Below are 19,047 nucleotides of genomic sequence, written 5' to 3'. Positions count from 1 at the left end.
ATCTACCAGCTACGAGAGCTAAGAAACATCTATTTCGAAATATTTAGGAAAATAAGAAACCACCACACATCTTCACAAATTAGCACAATTTTCACATACATACATAGGTATATATTATTTCAGTAGAATTTGAGACAAGAATCGGACACCAAACAATTCTCCACCAAATCCTAAATTAGCATATCAATAAATTAGCCTCCTAATAAGCTCATCGATTGCTTAAATGACGTCACAGGCTAGTAACAGCCTTTCAACATAGGTACTAAACAAAGGCTGTATGTAAGTAGGGCACGAGGGGTGAGGACCACCGCGACTGCCCGGCGCCGAGCACCCAAATGTCGGGGGTGATTCCAGACAACGCTGTTTTGCAAGGGTCGCTAGTGAATTTGGCAGAGATTTAGGTATCTGTTGGCAGATAGTTTCGATTTCTTTTGTAGTGTTTTGGAGTCGATAACCTGGATTTGCAGATGGCGGTTTCGCTCTGCTTGTCTTTTTGGTTTATTGATAAGTTTGTTTCAATTTTTAAACTTTCGACATATATTTTTTTACACGTAATAGTGTGAATCGCCTGGTTGTTTTATTATTATTTTCTATTGTAATATTATCTGAAATTAAGTTGCACACTTTTGAATCAAATATTAAAATAGTTTAAATTGAGACTTATTGATTGGCACGATGATTGACAAAGTTCTGTATCGACTTGCAGAGATTATGAATTCAGAAGAAACTATGAAGGGAGAGTTTCTCAATGTTCGTAAACAGTAGAAAGAATTACACTGAAAACCAAAATTGATCAACGTATTCTTCTTAGTCGCAATTTTTATTGAAAAGCAATCTATAGTAAAATTGCTCGGTCTCTACATACTTTGGCCCATTAACTCACCCCCTGCTGTAATCCGCTGCGACGCTGCGTAATGTCATCAACCCCTATTGCATGTAGTTATAGTTTTGTATACAGAGGATCCCGCTGTGTAATTATTTTATTATAGGCCTTGATTTCTAAGCAGAAATTTTAAATCTCAATTTATTTTGAGAGAACATATTGGTAGGGTTCTTCAAGGTTCACTCACTTCCAAATCGGTAGTGGCTCCGTTAGATTTCTTGTTAAACCGACAAAGTTAATTTGAGAAAATAAATACTCGTATCGACGTATAGACCCTAGTTTTGCGACCAACTTTTAAATATAATGTCTTACTATAATGTTGTCACGGAAAAATTTATTTGATGGTATCATAAGTAAGTTAAAATTAAATTTCGCAAATTAAACATAAAAGACGATTGTTTTCAGAGTTCTGAAGGTGAAGAAAGGAGAAGGTGTTGAAAGCTTTATATAAAACCAGTTCCAGTCATCTTAAAACTTATCTGAATTTGAATTTCATAAACTTCAAACTTTAGGTCAGTCGTTGGTCCATCTCAATAATACGAAAAGAAATAAAATCTACTACTTTGAAACTATGCTTACTAGTTATTTTTTTAATAATTTCTTAATTGAAACCTGTTACAAAACAATGCCGAACTTTCGACTACCTTAAGATAAATGACCTATATTATTTTCTTCTGATTGACAAAAGAACCATTATCAATTTCCCTCGTCCTCCCCTCTCCAAATATTTACCTACCCATAAAAATCTCTCCTTAGATGTCAACGACCTCTCTCCTATATCCATGGTGTTATATTACCTGTTTTCTATACGTACTATATTTTTATAAATGACATCTTTTATCTCTGTCTTTTGTCTGGTGAGAGAAAGAAAGGTGACTATATTTGCGCGCTAAATCACTTTTTGTTTTTCTTAGAAATTCTTCTTCTCTGTATATTTGTTTATTATTTATTGATGCTGGAAATGTATATGTTTGTGGTAATTGATTTTTATTACCAATAGACTTAAATTACCTACCTTTATTGCTAATTTTTCGTTTGGAAACATGTTTGGAAACTTTAGATAAAGATTTCTACAGAATTAAGTAAATCTTAATTGCTGTTAGAGTTTAACGCATTACCTAAAAACATTTAAAAATGTTATTCTTATTTAATAAAAGGACTTAGAAAGTCTTACCTTTAAAAAGAAACAAAAGTATACTTAATTAATTAACTCTTTATTAAAAACTAAAAACGAAATGAATTTCAGTAAAAAAGTGTTTAAAAAAGTTTTTTTCTCCACATTTCTTCACAAATCTTCAGGATTTTCTCTCGAATCTCCACAGAGATTTTCCCTTAGCTTTTCAATCAGTATTACTACACATGGCGGAGGGTAGAGGGTGTATCTCGTAAAGTCGTTGGCGCCATAGTGGCGGGTAGTGGCGGCGCGCCGTCGCCGGCACAAAGCTGCTGCACTTTCATGTACATTGCTCGCCTTAAAATTGATATATTTTGCTTTTTTTTACTTATAAGTTATAAGTATAAGATTAGTTATTTAGCATCCCTTGATACTTAATAACTTTATAATATTGCTGTCTTGGTCTGATTGGTGTTTTATTATGAATCTCGAGTACACCAAGAATGTGTGTTTATAAACGAGTTTCCAAAAAATATTGAAATTCTTATCTAGTTTGAGACTAGTTTCCACATTATTTCCTATTTTAAATTACTTTTCCCATTACTGTATGTTGAAATTTTGTAAAATGCATAGGACTTCAGTAAATTAACATCCGTAACTTTTAAGTTATTACTATAACCGACGATCATTGACCAAAAAAGGACCCAAGTAGGTTTTTAATAAGGTAATTTCCACAACAACAAAAAATCGTCGCATCAAAACACACGATACTCACACAAAAAAAGCCCCAAGCAACACCATGCCAACAAACTATCTTCTCACAAAGCAGCAATGTAAATCGCGTCGTATCATCGTTCATTGGGAGAGCGTCGACCAGCATTCACAGTCGGTTCCCCAGCCCGTTGAGACGTGCGTACAAGTGTGTGTCGAGCCAGGGTACTGGTCATTCTTGTCTCTTTAGTGTCTCTAAGACAGGGTACTGCAGGCTTACTCCCGACTGTAATGAGACGAAAATCAAATTCCATTGGTTAGAGCAAATGTCAAACTGTAATTTTAAATTTCAAACTAGCGCATGATTGAAAGTTTGAAGTGAAAATGGGTGCTAATAGGGTTGTTTGATGTAAATTATTTTCATTTTAAACTTGTGTTTGATCGTGAGTATGAAATTTAAAACTACGATTTGACATTTGTTTGAACCTATTGAATTTGTTTGTAGACTCGATACCGTCAGGAGTAAGCCTGCTGACCTTTAGCTCACTCTTGTGTCTCTTGAACCAGGGTACTGGTTATTCTGGTCACTCTAGTGTGTCTCTGTCTCCAGGGTACTTACTGGTCACTGGTCACTCTGGTTTGTCTCCTAAGCCAGGGTACTGATCACTCTGGTCTGCAACCATGGGGTTCGAGAAACGGACCATCAAGATTATAGTTATTGTGGTCGTCGTACTGTTAGTTATCGGTGAGTTCTTTTACTGCTGTTTTTTTCTAGTTACTGTTACGGATAGCGTATCTGGTAGATAATGTTGTATTAAGTGCTGTTTTTTTTACTTTAAGGATAGGGTAATGGCATATAATGTTCGTAAAACGTTAGAAATATTTATTTATTTTTTTAATTATCCGATAATTTTCAAAGGCTGTGAAACCAAGGCAAGACAGTTTATTATTTTCAAGTTTTTTTTGGTAATAAGAGTTCCGTCATATTTAGTTAACACAATTGAATAAAGTTTGTTGATAGATCATATAAAAGTACAATTCTTAAGTCAACTTATAAATATAAGCATGCAGGGCACTCACCAACCTTAAGATAAGTTAACTAGCTAGCTAATTACCCCTTTTAGTTTATTAAATACCAAAAGTAGTTCTTTTCACACATTTATTTGTTAGCCAAGCCATCAGGATTTTGTCCGGAGACTCTTGGTTTAGGGTTGTTATAAATAGATGTAAAAGATTATTTTTGAAGTGTAATATTGGTGTATAATACCTCTGTTCTCTAAGCGTATGTTGTGACTTGTGGATCAAGGTTCTGGGTTTAATTCCCGGGTTGCGCAATATGTTGCTTTGCAGTGTGTAAGTTGATATTTAATCTGTCGTCGGTCTCATATCATTTCATTCATTTAAATTAGTGAACTCGTCTTCGCTCCCGTAATATTTTCAAGTTAAATATTTTATTAAATTAATGATCCCAGTGTGAAATTATAATTCCTGGCTTACGACTATCTGTATGCTTAATTTCATCAAAGTCGTTTCAGTAGTTTTGCAATACAGACAGTACAAGTTCCAAACAGTTTCCGTAAATAACTTTTATTGTCATGTACAATTATATTTAAATGTTTTACGAGGTTTTACAGTGGAAATAAACAACGCTAATGGATTAATTGCAGACACATTGTAGGGCATACGTTATAGTATTTATTTAGCACTGAGTCACTATTATTGTTTATCTTGTTACTATTTGAGTACGATACAAAGTTCAGATGAAAACAATATTCCTTTACCGTCCTATGCAGAATAAATCCTTAATCCGTATAGTCGATGTCTTTTTATTTTTATAACAATTAGATAATTACTATCTACATTTCATTAACACCACCAGAATAGGAGTATAGTCGTTATCTGATCTCTAATTGTTACAAATACGATGAAAGAAAAAATGTTTTTCTTACAAAGCGCGAATTTCAGGTACTTACTTCTTATCCGATTTGGAAAATTCTTTTACTGAAAAAACTGCCTTTTTCGAATTTTAATCATAGAGAGCCATTTCACCTGAAACGTTCTGAATAAAATATAACCTGTTTGCCTGTAAAACTACATAAATACATAAAAGCTCACAGAAGGTGCAACCTGTTTTGCTAAGGTTTCCTTTATAGGCTTTAGGTAATACTCCAGTGGCCACGCGATGCAGGACACGGGACTATGTTAGTATAGTTATAATTGTACACACATAGAATTGTAAAAGTAGGTGACTGCCTCCGTGGCGCAGTGGTTCAAGTTGCCACGCCATTGCGTCGGCAGGTCGCGGGTTCGATTCACACAAGGAGCAATTATTTATGCGATTCACAAATAATTGTTCTGGTCGTGTTTTGTGTCCGTTGTTTGTATGTTTTTAAAAGTCCCCGCGACACAAGAGCAATTCTTAATGCGTGAGTTGTAAAAAAAAAGGTTAAATGGTTTCAAAATTTCTTTAATATTGCTTAAGTCTTTTTTCGAGGCTATAATCTCAAATTTACTTTTGTTTTGTAACCTAACCCAATCCGCACTTGGCCAGCGTGTTGGACTTAAGGACTTAACCCCTCCCTCATTACCTACAATTTTTATTATGAAATGTCACTTGGTTATGTTATAACTTTTTAAATCATATAAATTGCTAAGAAAGGGAAGTTTGTTAGGATTGTACCAAGTGACGTTCTTTAGTCTCTGCCTACCCCAATGACAATAAGGCGAGATTTTCTGTATGTATGTACGTTACAGGAGTCCTATATACTATGTTGGTGGGTTGGTTATTTCCCATAAATGTTATCGTAACTGACCCCGTGATATTTACGCATTGAACTTTTGACTATAATACCGGAACACCGTATCACGTAGGTATATGTTACAGCGATTAGCAAGCGTTATAGCGAGATAATTAAAAAAATATAATAATTCGTAAGATGTATGGATGTGAATGAAGCAAGATTTTTTTTTAAGAATTGTAGTAAGTGGCGTTCTCTGCTCTCTGCCTCCCAGCTAATTTATGTATATGTTACTGTAAAAGCCCGAACGGTGGTAAATCCTAAGATTTTCCGGTATAACCTAAGATTTACCAACTCGCAATGGTAAAAGTCCGAACAATTCTTTTATTTCGAACTTTTACCTATATTCACTTGATGATGTCGAGATGTCGCCGGAGCCCCGCTTCGCGGGGCTCCTCCTTCTGGGTGGTTAAAAAAAAATAAACACGAAGGCTAAGGTGGGAGCTTCGCTTCGCTCGCTCCCACCTTAGCCTTCTAACCTAACCTACCCATGTCGCTTTGCCCAAAACTCCTTCTTTATAAGTATGTCACAGTATATAGTTCTACCGTGAAATAGTTATAAACATAGTTATTAAGAAGGATTTTTTTATATATCGTAACATAGTTTTTAAACTCTGGTTTGTTCGGACTTTTACCATTGAGAGTTGGTAAATCTTAGGTTTTACCGGAAAATCTTAGGATTTACCACAGTTCGGGCTTTTACAGTAACATATATATGTAATAATAATAACTGTCGGAAAAAAATATCACTAGACGGTAGAGAAATCTAAATTAAAAAAACTGTTTGCCTTTGTGGCGCAGTGGTTTAGGTCACCACGCCAATACCATTGCGTCGGGAGGTTCGATTCCCACGCGGAACAAAATTATTTGTGCGATCCACAAATTTTAATAATTGTTTCGGGTCTGGTTGTACTTTGTATCCGTTGTTTGTATGTTTGTAAAAGTCCTCGCGACACAAGAGCAGCTCTTAGTGTGGAAGTTGTAAGTTTAAAGTCTCCAACTTTTGGACTCTTCTCAAAGTCATATTATCTTGTTAAGTGCGGGAGAAGACCCAGTATTGAAAAAGCAATGGTTTACTTTAACTACGATATTTTATAACCTATTTATCACTCGTAAATAGTTGTTTAGTACATTGATGGAAGTAGTTCAGCACTTGCACCGTATATAGGTCATTGCAATAGGTGCAGCCGCCATTAAAGTTATGACTGGCTTTTAACGTATTCTATTACGTCTAGCGCAAAACGTACATAAGAAATATAAAATTGTTTATTATTTTAAGACTTTTTGGTTAATAAGTTCGTGAAAAAAGCTATTATATTGCCAGCTAGCAATATAATAGCTCTTTTCACGAGATATATTGTGTTTTTTCAAGAGTTTTGGTCAGACGTCATAAAAGTTGTGTGCTAATTTTCTTGCAGAAATGCATCAAAAATATGATTGCGATGCAAAAGAAAAACTACACTTAATTGTATACTTGAGCGTGTGAAAGATATCTTTATAATTAATACTTTTTTCTTATAGTCAATTTAATTTTGTTCAAATGAAAGTTTCACAACTTATTTTAGACATTATTCAAAACTAAACTATAAAATAACTTTTAACATAAAACTAAACTAAACTAGAAATAATTAACAAAAAATGAAATATTCATAATTATACAATATATTTACAATATAAAATATGCATACAAAACGAGTGTGTCACGCGTCGTAGAATTTCTCATCACCATCGTCGACTGCCACGTTGGATGGCAATGCTAATTCTTTGACCAATTAATAATTAATTACATTATCTGTTAATATGTCCAAATAATTTTTTGTATAAGACTCTCAGCATTTGACTATGGAAAAATAAGCCCTTAATCTAAAGACTTATTTGCCAATACTGTCAAGTATAACCGGATAAGACGCCAAGAGTCTCCTAGACAATGTGGCGTCTACATTTATTGATGTCTTCGTCTCTGTCTACATTATAATAGGTTTTCTAGAGACAGGGAGACGCCACCTCCCGCTACGCTGGCACTACGCAACTACGCAGTTTATTACACTATCAATAAATTACTTTTATTTGGATTTTCGTTGTTTTAGCAATTGTTGTAATATTTAGCTGCATTATGATGTTTCACAACTATTTGTATTAGAAGATACTAGCTACAGTCCATCAATTTGAATATTCGCTTACTCCGAAACAAAGGCCTGGGGATTGTGCTTCCGAATTTAAAGCCAAGACTAACACCAACATGAAGGCAATACTCAAACGCTAAAGGTACGATTCGTTTTGCAATACTTTTGCAGTTATTGTAAAAAGTGTCGCCAAACACACTAACACTATTAGGAGTTTTAGAAAGCAAACTGAATGTAGACCGAGTGCATAGGACTCTCGGTTGACTGTTCTGCCAATCGGGTGATCGAACCGCAGTAGCCTTCGCCGTTCCTTCCCGCAATTTTTTCCAAGCGGACCTAAAATTGTTAATGATTTAAAGAAATTGTTGAATTCTTGTTTCAGGAGGTTTAATAGGACTTCTACTTGCTTTGCTGCTACCACGACTTTACGCTGGTAAGTCACAAAGCACTACATATTCCCAAAGTTAATTTGTTATCAATTATTATGTTAGTTCAAGCACTTCAACATAAGATTTTTAACACAGTAAATATAGGTGTGTTATGTTTACCTAAGTGATCGTCCTAAATACCTCAATTGCGTCTCAGGTCTCGTCAGTACTGAAACATATAAATGTGACCATTGCCCACGTGAAATCGATTCGATCTCCGGATCGCTCGGAGTGCTTACAGGCTATTAGGTTAGTTCCTTATGTCATGGGAATAATATAACCAATTTGTCGAAATATGTGTATATTACATTCATTTCTTCCTACACAAAACATTTGTAATTTGTGGTAGAACTGGAAGTATGGCCTCGCTCCAACGAGTACTCGGTGACACAGCCGCGCATCGACGTGATCTCCCACGACCCTGGCAGCTGGCACGCCTGGTACCAGCGAGTTAATAACTTCCTAAGAGGTAAATATAGAATAGAATCCGATACATCTATTTACGGTAGGTAACTAAACGCAAACTTCGAAAGTTTAGACTAAGCAAGTATTAAAAGAAAACGGAAATGCTGGCGTTTAAATTAGTCGTAGAGTTTTCTTGAAGCTAGTTTTAATCCCATATAATAATTATTGGCTACTATTTTGACTACATCTTAATAAAATTACGATCATCAAAGTGTTCTTCAAAAGTTACGATTTGCTGAATTAACGTCAAACATTGTATTTGGAAAAGTAAGTCTTCAGTGATCTTAAGGCTCATGACAGCTAGAGCAGATATTTAGCAATAAATATAAAAAAAAAATACTGTATTACTGTGTTCTTTTTTGTAGAATACGAGACGAGCCTCCCCGAGACGCCTTCCCGCGCTCCCTGCACGATCCACAACCGTCGCGACCAGCATGTGAGGACGGACGAGTGTGAGCGAGCCATGAGAGCGTGGGCTCCCTGCACCGCTGATCAGTTCTACGGCTACGCTGATGGAAAGCCTTGCGTCTTCCTTCGTTTAGGACATGTGAGTAATGTCGCAAACTCTATAAAAGAAGGAGCTAACATATTTTTTTCGTGTAGGAATGAAGCTCATGGAGGCCGTAAAAATGTCTGTTTCAGTGACGCCGTTCAAGCGACTTTGACTCTACATTTTGCAGATTTTGCATGCGCTTGGGATTTTGTTTCGAGCTAGCGACTAAAATAAGTTCAATTTAGTGATTTTTGCGACTTTTTGTAAACAAGCTTCCTTCAACAGCACCTAGCAATTATTTTGATACTCAGCAAACATACAGAAATATTTTTGTACAAATTAAAATTTTTGGTTTGACGAGATCGTAGTTTGATCTTGTATTTCTTATTTTTTTTATGCCTCTCACTCACTTTATCAAACGAAGTATCAGATATCGCGGCATCTTTTTAAATATTTAATTCATTAGTGTTTAGAAAGGAAGTAGGTTTTTAACCTGATGATTTTTTTTTCTGTTATTTCAGCCATATTTTTCTAGCGGATTCTTTTAGTATTTCTTTTTTAGATCTAGAGACTTCTGCCGAGATTTAGAAACTTTTTTATCTGAATGACAACAATGCTTTGTTATAAACTAAAGTACCAAGCGCTTCAGATAAACCTCTTCTGCAACTGTATTCAGAAAATGAACTTTTCAGAATACCGATTCGATGGATTCCTCAGACGATGAGGTCATCAGATTCCTGGCTGCAAAGTTTCGGTTAAGAGGTCTTCAATCTTCGGTATTTATGATGTTAAACCAAGTGATAAAGTATTTCGTAATGTATTAATTATCTCATATTTATTATTGCACAGGTTCACTACTGGGTGCCAGAGCCTTACAACATGAGTTCTCCGCTCCCGATTCCTCCTGAGATGCCCCACCACATAAGGGAAGCTATGGTAAGAGGAAACATTGCTGTTCATACTGATACTATATTATAAATTACTGATATTATAAAGGTGAAAAGTGCCTGTGCTCGTTAGTGTTTCGCGTCAAAAAGACAACCTGTTTTGATATTTCGACAAGATTTTCTTTTTTAATTGCTCATGTGTCGCGAGGACTTTTAAAAACATAATAACAACAGACCCAAAGTACAACCAGAGCCGAAATTTGAGGATGCATAAACATTTGCTCCGTGTGGTAATGGAAACCCGACGCACTGTTATTGGCGTGGTGGCCACCTTAGGCACTGCGCCACAAGGGCCGTTTTGGTAGCTGAAACACTGATATTCAATTGAGCTATACTGGTAATAAGAAAGAAATTATGTAATGAAAAACTATATCCTTATACGAACGCTATCGTAGCAGAGTCAAGACCATATTATAACCTTAGTCTTTAAATCAGCCAAATAAACTTCGTACCTTTTTCCCCAGCGGTACCGCCCCGCGCACCAGCACGGTGACTTCATCTGGGTATCCTGCGAGGGAGAGTTCGCAGCAGACAAAGAGAACCTGGGTCCGATCCAGTACATCCCCGCGGACTACCCGCCAGGCTTCCCCACCAGCCGCCTGCACACTGCCGACCGTATATCTTACCATGAAAGAAGCATGCCTGATAGAGTCCCTGGGCCTTTGGTCGCCGTGTACTTTGAAAATCCAAGACGTAAGTTATTTTTACAAGTCCTATCTTAAAAAATCCACTGGATATCTTTTTGATATTTAAAGTCATGAGAGTTTCATTAGTTATTTGCTATCAACGTAATCATATTCGATATCATTTACGAAATGCACTCCATTCTGTATTATGTTTAGCTAGGTATGTGTGTAAGGAAGTTTATAAGGCTCGTACCATGTGGCTTTCTTTGGTCTATGCCTACCCTTGGAAAGAAGGCGTGAATTTATGTATCTAATGCACATATTGTTATGCATGTATGTGTATGTTTTGGAGAATCAAGATCATGTTTTCTTTGAGCTAATTAGACCTTCGCTATCGCTATTCAATCTAAGATGTTTTTAAGAGACAATTCTACTGTATTTTTTTCAGGTGGTGTTGTAATCAACGTAGAGTGTCGTATCTGGACTCGGGACATCTTGTATGACCGTAGCAGCCGCATAGGCCGCGCGCGCTTCGAGCTGTTCATTGATTAGGCTGGCAACACTGAGCAGACCGCCTGTTTTTTTACTTTATTGTCGGCGATCTCATTAATCCTAAATTTGACAGTTTCCTGTTGTTTGTATGCGACACAAATTTGTTAATTATTGTGGACCCTTTAATATTTGTACTTACCTAACTTGTCTGGTCGTCAACAAATATAATATAATAGTATGTAATAGGGTTTTACATCGAAACGGTCACATTTTGGTTACCTTGGATGTATATTTTGTTATATTTTTTAATTATTTATACTTAAAACCTATTTACCTACCCTATAAAAGCTTTTGTGAAATTATAAAAGCAGTTGAATGTTAGTTATGTAAGTTTTCGTCTCTAAATAAGTAAAAAGATCAATTATAATTGTTACAAATAAGTATCGTTATTCAAAATATGCTCGTATTCTATTTCTATGTGGTAGGTGTTTCTGTGATTTTGATAATTAATCTTTCAGAAATTATCAAATTACGTAAAATGCTACTTACCAGCAAAAAATTTATATACTGCCATTAAACTTAAAAAACTAAGATACTTTATGAGCCTTTCAGCCTACCTCTTGTTAATAAAGCATGCCAAATTTTATAAAAAAAAAATACCTAAATAGATATTGTTCGTTTCATTCGTCAAACCAGAAAAAAAAAATTTAAATGAATAATTTATCTGTGTTGAATCCTTACCATAGACTGTTACTCAGGTTAAGATCTGTAAATATTTAATTTATGTTGTGTGTAAAATGTGTTAAGTTTGTCGATTGTTTATTGTCAAAATCCTACTTTATGTGAATGTGACTTATTGTGAATAAAATCTCTAAAACATGGGTTTATTTCATTCTTGCTGTAACCTAAATAATCCAGAATAATATTTTATTACCTTTGCTGTTCAAAAATAAAGTCAGTGTTTTGTAAATAATTTTGATAGCTTTGGATTTTTAATCATTGAATTTTAAAATTTGCCTCCAAAATACAAAACAAACTTGTTAATCTTCAATATCATAACATCGTCTGTGACTGTCCCAGTCTAACAACAACTGATTGCCGGTTAAGAGAAAGAGACGCATATACTTCTATGCTGAGTTTGCCCACTTGTATGTGCGTGATAGCCAACATAAAACTCTTAATAATGCTGCCAGCCTCCAATCATATTAAAATAGTAGAAAATTATTTATACCATACATTAAGTGCCGTACCCATTTGTTAAAACTTGTCTTTTTGAACTGTCTTTGTGTATTCTTCGAGGATCCAACATTATTATTTCAATTACATGACCTTTGAAAAGAATAGTGTTTATGGGTCAAATGACTGTGCTTAAGCAATGAATTTAGGTACGATAACAATTTCGCAACAACAGACCTATAAAAATTAACATTTTCATTGATTTTATGGTTTTGGAAGAGCGTTTTATCCTTTATAGACAGAGTTTTCCCTTAGACAGATCACTTTTCACTTAATTGAGATACGAATAACTTTGAAAAATAGACTCTGTACATTTATAAGTAATTTGAAATAAAAATTATAAATGATCTAAACTCATTTCGTAAATAATAGTAGGTTATGTAAGTCAAAGCTGGCAACCCAGCTCAGCTGTCTTCAATTGACATTCCGTATCCGTGGACGTTTCCCCTCAACCGGATTATCGTCGTATCATTTATTTGCACCGCATTTTATAATTGTGGGACAGTTGGTGTGCTCTTATCTAGGACTTTGCGTCGTAATTTATTGAAAAAATGTCTCGTCTCAGGTTTTGTTTGTTATTAGCGGTAATATGCAGTTGTTCTCATCTCGGTAAGTTGTATTCCGTAAAACTATTTATGTTGCAATACGTTCTTTGTTGCTTTTTATCGTGATGTCGGTTCGAGTGCACCGTTTGAGCGCTTTGTTGTCGTGATTGGGCGTTATTTGCGCAATTAGAGGTAAAAAAGTGTCGGTTTTGCACTACCGTCGTTCTGTGTCGTTCTAGAAAAATGTACCCACCGTCGGTTGCTATGTTATGTCGTTCGTTTTATTAGTTAATTGAGTATCTTTACAACGGGATACTGAATCAGTTAGCGCTAATCTCATTACTGCCTAAAAACCTAGTTCTGTTTTCCTTGTTACCTAATCCATGTTTGTTTGAACTTAATAAGTTCAAAAAAGGAATACCTATACAGGTAATCCCAAGAAAAAAATTTTAACTATAGAGAGTATATTGAGTAAAACCTTTTTTATAAACTCAGTTATATTGCCAAGACTCTAATTGTAAAATAAGTTTAATTTGTTCTACTTTTATGCATAATAGCTCTATTGTATTGTGTTTTTTGACCTTGTAAATAATTTCACTGGTTCCATTGCCTGTCAATGTGAATTATACAAAAAATGTTAACAATTTATTATGCTTTAAACCAAATGAGTCATAGAACCAATATTTTGTTCTTATTTTTCCTGCAAACCAAAGCTTAGTTAAAAATACATCAATTTAACATGTTTAAGAGACAATTAGGTAGGTAGGTCCTTCTTTGAATGAACATTTTAACACATTTCAGAGACAATTACATAGATAGGTAGGTATATCTTTGATTATAAAGAAGACTCAAATCTGATATTTATTCCATTACATTGCACTAACAGTATATACCTACCTTAAAACAAATAAAATTGATAACCAATATAACTTAGGATATTGCATGGAAATCTATGTAGATTGTCCATGTATTTTAGCTAAAATAGGACATACAACACTGCAAGCATAACATGAGCTATTAACTAAATCTGTTTTATGTAATAGGAAAAAATATGGCTCAGTCAATTAATATATACCTACCTGTTTTGAGGATATTGCTAATAGTGTGTTATATAAAAACTATTCAGTGCATATTATAAGCCTGAAACTCATATTTTCTTAACCCATATATGCCCAGAAGCTTTCTTATCACCAATTTTTGTAACCTTTACGTATGATTAGTGCATTATTTTTTATATATGTAAATGAGTGTATAATTTTGTTGATTATCAACCCTATAGGCAGATATGTGTTAATATTTGGAGCAATAAGTACACATTTTCAAAACAAAACAAGAGTTTTGAACAATCATAGGCAATAGATGACAAAACATCTATATTTTTAAATTATTATGAAATCTAAATAATAAATTCTCCCCACAGGTCTTGCTGTAGATCCTCCACCAACAGAGGTGATACCCGTTCCAACAACGGAGTCTATTAATACTACAAGTACCGAAGCGCCCACTACAACAACGGTTGCACCAACAACTACAACAACGGTTGCTCCAACAACACCGCCTCCTACGACTACAACACCTCCACCTACGACTACAACACCTGCGCCAACTACGCCAGCGCCAACTACGCCAGCACCAACCCCAGCACCAACGCCGGCCCCTACTCCTGGGCCCCTGCCACCACCAGACCAAGGTCTATGGGCGTACACCGACAAGGAGAAGAATATCACTTGTGTCGTAGTTCAGTTTGCTGCTCAACTCAACGTCACATACACGCAGTCTGTGAAGAATGGTGAGTTATTTTTTTTTTCCATTTTATTATTATCACAGCTTAAGCAAGTATCAGGTAGCCTATCGGATAGATAAAGTGACAGTAAATGTATGGTTTTTTGTACGGTTCTGTTTGGTAGCTGTGAAAATATCACCTGGTTAGTTGATGGATACCTATCCAGAAGTGGAAACTGCAGTAAAGGTTGTATTAGCATTGGTTTTTAATTTTCTCTTAGAATGGTTGAATTTTAAATATGACAGTAGTAAATGCTGCATGTTTAACAGTTTAGTACTGTAGATAATTGTTTTTTTAAGTAATTCGAAAGATTTTGCTTAGTTTCAATGATTCTCGACACTTTTCATATGAATCATGCCTTCTCAAACAAAATTTGTATGATTTATGATAAACATTTGTAGACACTTAAAGGTTATCAAAGGTAGTTGATAATGGGCATGAAGATTATATTGGGGTTGTGTCTGCTACATCATTTCAATGAAGTTTTTTTAGATAGATAATGAAATTGGGAATTTTCATTGTTTTTCTCAGTTCCTTAATCTTTTATTATGTATGGATTGAATTCTTTATACAGTTCTCTGAGGGAATTAAAACCTTGCCATAGAATACACTAGGCTTATAATTAAACTATTTGCAAAAAAAAATTTACCATACATAGCATCATCTATTATTCTGAATTAGAAATGAGTAGGGTCAAAGTAACTTACAACCAATACAATATTCATGCATAAAGGACCAGTAGTTTCTAAGATGAACTCATACAAACAAACTATCATCGACTTTATACTCTAGATAGAAATTCATTTGTCAGTTTTATAGCTATAATAGTAATAATTATGATTAGTAAATGTTGTACTAAACATACAGATAGCTAAATACCAACTCAATGTGTGTGTGTATGTTGATACAAGGTGCAATGACCTCCATTATTATTAATTTCAAAACAGATACCAGTCTTGTATTACGTACTGTTGTTCAAAAAACATATCTTATTGATTTGATTGATTATGTCTTGTTCTAAAAACTAGTATAATAAAGAGATAGAATCATTATTTTTAAGATAGTGGTATGATATTGGAAGTATTTAATGTTATATTATATAGTCTTCAAGTTCCATTTGCAGTTGTCTATTGATGTGTAGTTCTTTAATTTCTTCTGTATTATATCTGTCACATTGTTGGGAAAGCATGCCCTTTAGTATCTTAGACTATTAAGCTCCTAATTTTATAGCTAAGTCTATGCATCAAATCCGTAACTGATTTACTAAAATAAGGGTTCTAAGTAGAATTTTTAGATTTCGTTTTGCCTTTTGTTAAGGGCAAGGGTTGATATTTCAAATGTTCTCCTTTATTATAACTATTTCTTGCCTACATTTTTTTGGCTAGAATTTCTTTAAACGAATCAACATTACAGCCATAACTTAGATTTATACAAGACCTAAAAGCGACCTACTTACAAAATCAATAGAATAAAATTTCTAACATTCCATGTCAGGGTTGCCAGTGTAAAATAATATTGACCTTCATTTTACATGGCTGCGGAAGTTCAAACGTGATAGGCGACCCGTATTCTTATATACTTATAAATACATGCATAGATAAGGACTTTGAATAGTTCATGCATTTATATTAATACATAGTTATTGCGATGACGTGAATTTAAGCTAGCGAATTCGAGATATAAAAAAATTATCTTGCACTGTTGCTTGGTTATTGGAGTTACCCAAAAATTGTTTCTCGGGTATTTCCCAAACGCAGATTTGCCTTTATTACTTAGCTGACCAACGGTTTAAGTGATATTTGAAATACATTCAATGTACTCGTGAAAAGTCGTGGTTCGAATCCAAAAGTCACGAAAGTGATTTTTATAGCTTTTTGGACATGTGCCGAATAACCCCTTACTTAGGTAAAGTAACAGCGAATGTATGAAATAACTGTTAAAATTTTACCTGATATAAACTAACCAGTACTTATTCAAAAGTGTTAAAACCGCAGCTTTATATAACAGGATATATCATTTAACGCGACAATTGAAGCATGGTTAACAAATTATACATACACGCAAGGTGATAAGATCGTTCTATATATAGCTGTAGTAGGTATGTGCTGCATTCGATGTGATTCGTGTATTTTTAGTTTCCTTATATTTTGATATCTGATGCTTTAAATGGACAAACAGGAACATAATTCTAAAATTAATTAAAATTGTCGGTATATTTGTCAGTTTGATCGATCTGGCATTTAAATGATAGATTCAGAGGTATCTAAGCTGCTTACCCCCGGTTTCTGAGTTACATTTAGCGTTAGTTTATCTATTCAATAGCGTTAAAACTCATATAAAAAAACAACGGATATTGGTTTCCTATTATAACAACTCTTTTATTTGCTGCTCCACTCATATTAGGCATAGAGGAATGTTGTATCCTCCTCAAGAGATGGACATTTTTTTTCTTTATAACCAGTAATTTCTAAGACTCAGAAATTAATTAAGCCCTTTACTTTAATTCCCATTGATTATAGGTTTACTTCTTGAAAGAAAAGGCCTTTAACAACTGTTTAATAAAACAGTTCCGGAAATCTGATGTTTTTGTTTTCAAATAAAATGCAAATTTTAATTTCGTATCAATTTACTTTTAATAGAATAGGTTTATGCATTGAGGATAAAATGAGTAAAATTACTTGTACAAGGAAATGTTAGTTTTTTTTTTATGTTTCATCAGAGAGGTTAGTCATCAGTTGATCGGTTGGTAACAGGTTTGGTTCCGGGATGTAGTATGACTCGATTCCGAGAAAGTTTGCTAGTTTATACATATCAAGATTTGAAATTTTGTTATAGTCTTCATGGTGATTAATAATAATTATCACTTGCTCATAACGGTAAAGGGAAACAACTTTAGGAACTTTTAATATAAATTATTATTTTCCTCATAGGGTAGTTGATTACCGCCTACTTACTGCCTAATAAAATGTTTTAGTCTGTAATAATTAGGTATAATTTCAACATTATTTACGTAAAAAAGTTACATACGAGTATAAGTATAAGAAATTTTTCGATGAATCATTCAACTACCCAATTGTTCTTCAAAGAATACAATGCCTTTAACCTGCAACTAGCTAGCGAGATGGGCTATAAACCTAACCCCTCTCTCACTTCAATAAAGGAGACCCTTTCCCAGCAGCAGACATAGCAAAGAGATTATTTAATTCGGAATCGAACACCCAATCTCTCCATTGTAGCTTAGCAATGTGCTTATTATAATTAAAATTGCAAATATTTACATAATAAATATGCTAATTTGCAAACTTGCTATCAAATTCCTGTTAATTATGAACAAATCGATAACGAGATTTAGATAATAGTAAATAATGAACCATTTGACCTCAATTCGAATGATTTTAGCTGAGGACGGGTGATTGATTTAACAAGTTTTGATTTTAGTGCATTAAAAAAATAAAACTGCATACTCAAATAAAAGAAAATTTTATTCTACTGCTGGACAAAGGTTTCTTCCCACATTGAGTTTACCACGCTAGGAGCTGATTGTAGTGTATGCGTTTCTTTATTTTTTTAGGGTTCTAAAGGGTCCATAGCCAAAGGGTAAAAACAGAACCCTAATAAACCTTCGCTGTTTGTTCTTCTCTCACCAGGCATACAGCGTCAAAAACCATAATAGCTAGGAAGCTAAAATTTCACAAATTATGTATTTCTGTAGCCGCTTTAACAACAAAACAAAAGTATTAAGGGAGCCCTCATACAATAAAAGTGGTTTATTTGTATTTTTTTGCTAAATATTTTTTTAAAGCTTTGTCATAAATAATTATAAACGCTAATTAATTAGATAATATTTTGAATGTATGCGTCTACATCTTTTTTCTACCGTAATCCACTCGCAATAGTCTTTAATAAGTGACGTAAAGCCTAGTTAAATGTATATTCTTCGCCCCCTATAACAATATCAAACGTGGTCTTATCACGTTCTGTGTGGGTGTTCCGTGTGGGCGTACCGGGGAATACCCCGCTCGTCTGCACTTGCGAACATCAAAGCAAATAATCACTACGTGCTTAGTTAATTTTAACTTTGTAAAAAATCGTAGGACTTGCGTAGGTACTTTGACATTTTCCGAACATTTTAAATCAGAAGCATAATGTACGTCATATTTTCTGAATATTTTAAGTCAGTTTATAGGTATACGCGAAAACATGTAAGTAAAAAGCAATCCTGTGATGAGTTGTTGACAGGTTCACAATTAACCAACAATTAATAATAATGAAATTCTATATAGAAAACCTAGTACTTAACCTTTTTTGGAAAATCTTGTACCTATTTATGTTAGCTGGGCTAATCAAAGGAAATGATAAAACCAATATTTTAGCTAAGCAGTCTAAATACACTGACGTCTTCT

At 34.3% G+C, this 19,047-nt stretch overlaps 2 protein-coding genes across 3 annotated transcripts in view; both read left to right on the top strand.

Annotated features, from left to right (window-relative positions):
- Positions 1-2,864: 2,864 nt before the first annotated feature.
- LOC142986616 (sodium/potassium-transporting ATPase subunit beta-2-like) lies at positions 2,865-11,943 on the top strand. 2 transcript variants are annotated; one of them, XM_076135161.1, is made up of 8 exons: positions 2,865-2,933; positions 3,364-3,453; positions 8,012-8,062; positions 8,407-8,526; positions 8,888-9,069; positions 9,865-9,951; positions 10,427-10,655; positions 11,037-11,943. In XM_076135161.1, the coding sequence occupies exons 2-8, from the start codon at positions 3,390-3,392 to the stop codon at positions 11,138-11,140; spliced, it is 837 nt and encodes a 278-aa protein (XP_075991276.1). In that variant the 5' UTR covers positions 2,865-2,933; positions 3,364-3,389; the 3' UTR covers positions 11,141-11,943. The 2 variants fall into 2 exon arrangements, with proteins under 2 accessions (XP_075991276.1, XP_075991269.1); XM_076135154.1 differs by having other exon boundaries at positions 2,883-2,933; positions 3,319-3,453.
- Positions 11,944-12,727: 784 nt separating this feature from the next.
- The window catches only part of LOC142987153 (lysosome-associated membrane glycoprotein 1-like), a 27,181-nt gene continuing 20,861 nt past the window's right edge, over positions 12,728-19,047 (top strand). The window contains exons 1-2 of the mRNA XM_076135723.1: positions 12,728-12,925; positions 14,282-14,650. Of these exons, the coding sequence (XP_075991838.1) occupies positions 12,868-12,925; positions 14,282-14,650 (427 nt within the window). The 5' untranslated portion in view covers positions 12,728-12,867. The remainder of the gene's footprint in view (positions 12,926-14,281; positions 14,651-19,047) is intronic.

Source organism: Anticarsia gemmatalis, chromosome 3, assembly GCF_050436995.1.
Source record: "Anticarsia gemmatalis isolate Benzon Research Colony breed Stoneville strain chromosome 3, ilAntGemm2 primary, whole genome shotgun sequence".
In the NCBI taxonomy this organism is placed as follows: domain Eukaryota; kingdom Metazoa; phylum Arthropoda; class Insecta; order Lepidoptera; family Erebidae; genus Anticarsia; species Anticarsia gemmatalis.
The sequence above is the reverse complement of the archived record's forward strand: the minus strand, read 5'-3'. Positions and strand labels throughout refer to the sequence as shown.

Bases quoted from the DNA above. Each gene is read 5' to 3' on its own strand.
- LOC142986616 (XM_076135161.1), top strand. From the start codon at position 3,390: ATGGGGTTCGAGAAACGGACCATCAAGATTATAGTTATTGTGGTCGTC. The intron at 9,070-9,864 runs GTGAGTAATGTC...ATTATTGCACAG, and splicing joins TCTTCCTTCGTTTAGGACAT to GTTCACTACTGGGTGCCAGA. The intron at 10,656-11,036 runs GTAAGTTATTTT...TATTTTTTTCAG, and splicing joins GTACTTTGAAAATCCAAGAC to GTGGTGTTGTAATCAACGTA.